General features: G+C 42.6%; 1 protein-coding gene across 1 annotated transcript in view; it reads left to right on the top strand.

Moving 5' to 3' along the window:
• Positions 1-6830, top strand: part of HYDIN (HYDIN, axonemal central pair apparatus protein) — a 351593-nt gene that overhangs the window by 292966 nt on the left and 51797 nt on the right. The window contains exons 56-59 of the mRNA XM_023523662.1: positions 1759-1858; positions 3215-3314; positions 4977-5145; positions 5657-5895. Of these exons, the coding sequence (XP_023379430.1) occupies positions 1759-1858; positions 3215-3314; positions 4977-5145; positions 5657-5895 (608 nt within the window). The remainder of the gene's footprint in view (positions 1-1758; positions 1859-3214; positions 3315-4976; positions 5146-5656; positions 5896-6830) is intronic.

Genomic DNA, 6830 nt, shown 5'->3' with positions numbered 1-6830 from the left:
CCATGACTTTAGGTAGCTGAAAACATATATTGATAGGTTTATTCAATCCACGAATGTGTGTGAGCCCAAAGGTGAGAGTCAAAGATTTGTAACACCAGTCTCCACGTGAACACAGATCTCTGCACAGGGGGCCCAGGCCACATGGCTGGTGGAGGGTCCCAGCTATACTGGCTTTGTCCTTCGGTTGCTGGATCATGGGGATTCCAGGTTCTCACAGTAGAGGCGGTGTGGGAGGCAGTCAGCAAAGGGATATTTGGAAAGGTCATTGTAACAGCTGTTTCCCAGCCGTTATAGAAACATTTCTGTATTTTAACAATTGATATGGCCTCCCTGTATATTCCAGCGAAAGCAGACACAGTGCGTCTCCCCTCAGGCTCCCCAAAGTGCCCTAAGACTTCTCTCCCATAGACTGTATCCCTTCAACATCTACCCAAGGAAATGCCTTGCTTTCTGGTCCCTTTGGAAAGCGTCCTGGTAAACTCATTTTTTTATTTGTGTACCTCTTAAATTGTCCTCCCCATTTTCCTCAATTATAAAATTTAATCCCCATTTTCTTCAATTACAAAATTTAATCAAACATACACACACACACACACACACACACACACACACTGTGAAGAAGCAAAGGGAATAAAATGTTTTGGGTACTTGGCATCTATCAGTAGAAAAGTACTATGTAAATTCTGGAGCTGATAGTCCAAGTTCCAAGTTCTTTGACCTATTTTTCCTGTCAGCCTTTCTTCTTTTCATCTCTGTAAGAGGGTAGGCAGCAAAAGAAAGAAGGTAAAATGGAAGTCGGTCCAATTTGTTCTGCGAGACGTTGGTTAAATGCTTGATGAAAGAAAAGATGGAATCTCTGAGTTAAAACTTGGCATCCAAAACATAAGTAATGGGGAGTGGTGACTTATTTTTTCAACTTGAGGCTTCAGCAGAGAGGCAGGTGCCCTTCAGGCAGAAGCAGGAAAGCCATGCCCACTACCCAAAGGCTCCTCACCTTGACATACAGACCCTTTATCACCCCTTCGTTGGTCTCAAGAGTCAACAGTAAGGCCAGCTGGCATCTGACGCCAGTGTAGGTGTTCCTCAGAACATTCAGGGAGGAATTACCACCAGGGATGACAATGGAGAGGACACCGAGCAACTGGAGGCTGCGGTCTTGCTTATTATTATTATTATATTTTTTTACATTTCCAACTTTAATAATGATGTTCACATAAATAAAACATTTGAAATTTTTAAAAGAGAAACATTAAACACTTATTTTATATGAAAAATCTAGCACTTTTTCCACACGTTGAGCCAGAAACAAAGAACAGAACAATTGAGATTTATAAAATTAGTAGAGCAAAGATGATTAAGTATTTACAAGTTTTCCATTGCCGCTGTCAGAAAAATATTCTTCAGGGTTTTTTTAAAGGTTCTAAAGAATACTTTTCTGTAATGTATATTCACAGTCCAATCTTCAGTAATGTAGCAACAATCATGCAAATGATTTAAACCCAGTAGTTGGACCAGAAAGAAAATGACAGAAAATGCAGCCTCTTTTCCTCATTCTTATGTTGATTGTCTACACCAGCATTCCCCAAAGGGTGTTAGCAACAACACTAATCCTACCAAATGCTCAATGAAGACAAAAGCTAAATACATTTCTAAAATATTTCATACCACATCTTCTTGATCCCCGCTGCATGTTACATAATTCAGGTTCCAAACACCTCGTGGGTCTTGCTTTTACTGAAGAATTTCTTACCCCAACAGGTGTTAGACACGGAGAATATTGTGGGAGTTGTTCAGTTTGAAAACATCATGGTCTTTGCAGAGTCCTACGACATCGCCTTGGACATCACCTTCCCCAAAGGTCCGTTGACCCCTTCAAGTCACATCTTTTAGTGTAATGTATTTCCTATAAAGAGGAAGACTAGGGATTGTCGGGGAGCAGGTGGAATTAAGCCTGAGTGATGTTAGCAACCTTACTGTGGATCTCAACTGGAGATGACAGGGCTAGCGGGGAGGGGGTCACAAGGATAAACTTCACAGAGCTCTTTTCTGAACAGTCATCTGAGGTGAGTACCTGTCTTCCTGCCTGTTTTCTATCACTGCTATAACAAATGACCACAACCTTTGTGGCTTAAAACAATACAGATTCATTACCTGACAGTTCCATAGGTCAGAAAATCTGAAATGAATCTCACTAGGCTAAAATCGAGGTTTTGGCAGGGCTGCATTTCTTTCTAGAGGCTCTGGGCAAGAATCCATTTCTTTGCCTTTTCTAGCCTCTAGAAGCCACCCACATTCCTTGGCTCATCGTCCCTTCCTCCACCTTCAAAGCCAGCAAGGTCGGGTCAAGCCCTCTCACACTGCCATCTCAATGGTCCTCGAGTTTTCATCTCCCTCTTCTGCTTTTAAGGATCCTTGTGATTACATTGGCCCCTCAGAGAATCCAGGATAATCTATCTCTTTATGTTAAAGTCAGATGATAAGCAACCCAAATTCCATCTGATACCTTACTTCCCCTTTGCCATGTAAACTAGCATATTCACGGGTTCCAGGAGTTAGGACAGTGCACATCACTGGGGCTGGGGTAGGGGTGGCATCATTCTGCCTGCTACACTGCCCCAATGCCTAAGTTAGATCCCTCACTTTAGCATGCATTTTTCCATTATCCCTCCTATCTCCGATAGGTGTCCTCAGGATTCATAGGAAGTTATAGCTACATTTTTGCCTAGATGTCATTAGTCTTGTGTACAAAGATATTGTAGGAATAATACTGTAAATTCTGGAACAGTCATATCATGATATGTTATGCAACCATTAAGATCACATCAGTGAGGGGTTTTTATGTGTGGAAATGCTTACGATGTAACGCTAAGTAAAGCAATATAAATTTATGTGTAATGTCCAAACTGTGCGTAGTAAACATCTGATACAAATTCTTTTTTTAAGTTTTAGCTAATGGGAGACATAAAAGGAAGGTCAGTGGTCCTAGGATAGAAGCCAAAGGGAACTGCCCTGTTGAACTGGGTGTGAGAGCAGGGTCTGTTGTTTGCTTACTAAGACTCAGTTAGAAGAGGTTTTTCTAGCCATGATGTTTTCAGAAAACGAATTCTCTGAAATTGTCATCATGAATTCTCCATGCGAATGTCAATAGGAAGTTCCCCTGCTTCTCTCTGTCATCCCCTCTCACCCATCCCCAACCCCGCCCTGGCCTCTGCAGGAGCCGAAGGAGGCCTCGATTTTGGGATTGTGAGGGTCATGGAGGAGGTGAAGCAGCCTCTACAACTGAAGAACCGTGGGAAATACGAGATCATGTTCAGGTAACCTGAAAACCAGCAGGCATGTGGGTCGTCTGTGTCCACTCATGGAGAGAAGAGTGTGTCTGGGAGATTTAAGAAAAATAATTGATTGTGGAAATCATAAGAATCATTTCTGCTCTTAGCCTCTCTTGCCTTCAACGAATGGAATTTCAATTGCTAAGACAGCAGAGATTTTTACAGTGCTCCCAACTCCATGGCTTTATAGGGACCCTTAAGGGCCCTGTGAATGCACATGGTGTCACAGGGGTCTGGGGTAGGGGAAGAGACCAAGGGGGACAGGTTGTGAGGAGGAGATGCTGGGGCGAGAGGTGGTCCCGCCCTCCTTTTAGCTCTTCCCTGTTTCGTAAGTTGACATTCCACATGAGATTTCATGTGAAGAAGGGATGTTCCACTTCTCTTTTTTAATTTTAAGAACCACTGTGTTATACATTTCAAATGCAGCCTGTTGGAGTAGAAGTTCACCTCGTAGAAGTGAACTCGTAGAAGCCTGTTGGAGTAGAACTCTCATCTCTTGAGATTAAAAATGACACACTAAATAAAGGAGATTCCTCAGGAGGAAAGAGTGGCACTGGGTGGGGGAGAGGGAGGAGGTCACTAGAGCAGGGTCACACAACCCTCAGTGGCAGTGCCAGCACCCATGGCCAATAGATTTCTGTGAAAGAGCATGTTTCCCCCAGTAGAATTCACAGTTTATAAAAGGACTTTCCCTAGCAGACTTGGAAGAAATTCAGTGTATTCATGATGGTTTCATTTTAGCCCATAGGATGCTGAAATTAGAGAGGGGTCCAACCTCAGTACTACTGTTAGTTAGAACTGTGGATTGAAATAAATAAATGTAAGTAAAAGCTTAACAAACCTAGAAGGGAGCCACTGGTACTTTGGAATTAGCTAAATGGAATCTTACCCATTCTCGAGTTTTGTTTCAGATAATGACAGGGTATTAGCTCTTCTCTCTTAGGTTACATGGAACAGAGTCACCCTTAGGTTGAAACAGGTGACGAGGGGTTTGTGCAGGGAGGTGAGGAAGCACAGGCACCCAGCATGCAGCAGGAGTGACCAGGTCTCCTGGGACATGGAGATGACGTTTGGGTTCCCACAGCACCTCCAGGCGTCTCACCTCAGCTTAAGTTCCTGCTCCTTCTCCAGTCCCCTTGTCATTCTCATGAGTCAGCTTTTCTCTTTGGCTTCTCACCTCACCCCCACTGGGCCATGACCTCCCTTTCCGAGTGCCTCTGTTGCATGGCTTCTGCCCCCTGTTTTCTCTTTTTTCTTAGATCCCCTTCTTCTGCATCACTGTTCCCTCTCTGTGTACTGTATTCAGTCTCAGGCGGGTAGGAGGGACAGAGGGAAAGAAAGAGAGAGTAATTAATTTAGTTGATCCTTACCCAGCATCAAATGTCCCTTTTGGACGGAGATCTCCTGCAAGGTCACTTCTTGATCACAGGATAGAGATGGCTATCTTTGCCTCAGCATTAATCCCTGGCCCTGTCAACCCTGGCTAAAGAGGAGTGGTCACAGAGTCCAAGGCACAGAGGACACTGCTAGGCATCGTATTTAAGCAGGCAAAAGACACTGCAGTCTCTTAACAGTCTGGAGTCTCCTCTCTAGTGTCTCGGCTTCCCTAAATAACTACTTCCAGTGACTTTTATTCTTGTCTTTCAGCTTTTCTGTGGACCCCGTAGGGATTTCAGTGGCCAATGTAAATTCTATGATCTCAGTCCAACCCAGGAAGGGCTCACTGACCACAACGGAAAAGCCCACAAATGTCCAGGTGTTATTCCGTGCAAGAAAGGAAGTGAAGATAGAGCACCAGCCAATCCTGCGCTGTCAGGTAAGAGAGCTCAAAGGGAAGACTCCTTCAGTGGCAGCACTGTAGGACTCATGTCAAAAAGAAGAGTACATGGTCTAAGCCACACCTCAAGGACAACGAGTGTGGGCTGGCCTGGGTGGCAACCAGAAAGGATGCACCAGCGTTTGGTCTCCAACTAGCAGGCACAGGTAGATCATGTGGGAGGTATGCAAGTCATCAGAAATTGAGAGTGCCAGAGAGGAAATGTGGACCCTGGTCTTTGAGGAGCACCTGAGACAAGGAAGCTGAGTTGAGTCATCAAGTGCAAAAAAAGAGTGGGAAAGTGAAACAGGAGGCAAAATTGGCCTTTGTCGATCCATGGCTAGTAAGCTGGATGTTAGTATTTGCTAACATTGTCGATGCAGTAATATAAAGAAATGAACTAAAGAACTTGGCTTCATGTCAATGATGAAAATAGGGAATGAAGTCAACAGTCATGAGAATTCTGGAGCTATGCCGGTAGCTGACATCTTCCCAATCCTTCTTTCTCTAGATCATTGAACCCAATATCGCGGAAGGAGGTGAAATCATTGCCAGCATTCCAATTAAGTTTTCTGTGAATGCAGTGTTCTCCAAATACAACATCAGCCCTTCCTCCATCATCAACTTTGGGGCTTTGATTTATGGCGCCCGTAAAAGCTCCAGCTTCATCATAGAAAATCAAGGTGTTACTGACTTCAGATATGTCCTTTATAGGCTGACGGGGGAGAGCCCCATTCATCAAAAGAAAGTGTAAGACAAGTATTTACTTAACTCATGCCATTCCCTGGTCCATTAGTGCTTTACATTTTACAAAGAGTTTTCGTTTATTTTATCTAAATTCACCTGATTCCCTTTCATGAGTGAGGTCGGTAATGTGTTAAGAAAGGCTCATCCAAGATTATGCAAGAACTCACCAGTAGATCCCAGTTCTGAACTGACATCTCTGACTCCCAATTCCACATACTTTCTAACTGCTGTCGAATGTGATAAATTTTAATTGAACAAATGTAAAGTCTTCTGTTTGAGATTGTGTCCATTGTCCTGGTGCTTCTACCATGCTGCAAGACTAAGTAGTAAGTCATTGTCCTATCCGTTGTTCTGTGGGCTGTCAAGGGACTGCTATAACAGCAAACTAAATCAAGAGAAAACATAGCTGTGCTTCATGATGGGGAATGGCAAAGGGTACCCTGGAACATGGACTAGAGAAAGCACGGTGATGCGCAGTCTGCTGGCACTGTTTTTACCTTTTCCCCATGAAGATATTTTATCCCAACAGCTCACTTAGTAGTTATTCCAACAGTAAAACGTGTATTCTTCAAAAGGTGGCTCTCAATCAATTCACCAAAACGATTTACTTTTTTTGTTGTTTTTTTGCTTTTTTTTGTTTTTCTTTTTTTTTTTTGTCACTTTTGGGTTGTTTTTCCCATTTTCCAAGGCTTTTTTTTTTTTTTTTTTATTTATTTTCTTTTTTGCTTATTTATTTTTAATTAATTTAAAACGTACTTTCTAATTAGTTGTTTTGAATTGTATATACAGCTTTCCATTGTAATCGTTTTACATTTTTGAGGATATCCTCTTCTGTTTTGGCACAGTTCTTGGCAAAAGAAATTTTTGATTAAACTGTCTAAAGTCTCTTTCTTCCAAATTTAATTTCAACCTAATTTTTATTATTTATTTTATAATAA

The sequence above is a fragment of the Pteropus vampyrus genome, unplaced genomic scaffold (assembly GCF_000151845.1).
Source record: "Pteropus vampyrus isolate Shadow unplaced genomic scaffold, Pvam_2.0 Scaffold399, whole genome shotgun sequence".
NCBI classification, from domain to species: Eukaryota; Metazoa; Chordata; class Mammalia; order Chiroptera; family Pteropodidae; genus Pteropus; species Pteropus vampyrus.
The sequence above is the reverse complement of the archived record's forward strand: the minus strand, read 5'-3'. Positions and strand labels throughout refer to the sequence as shown.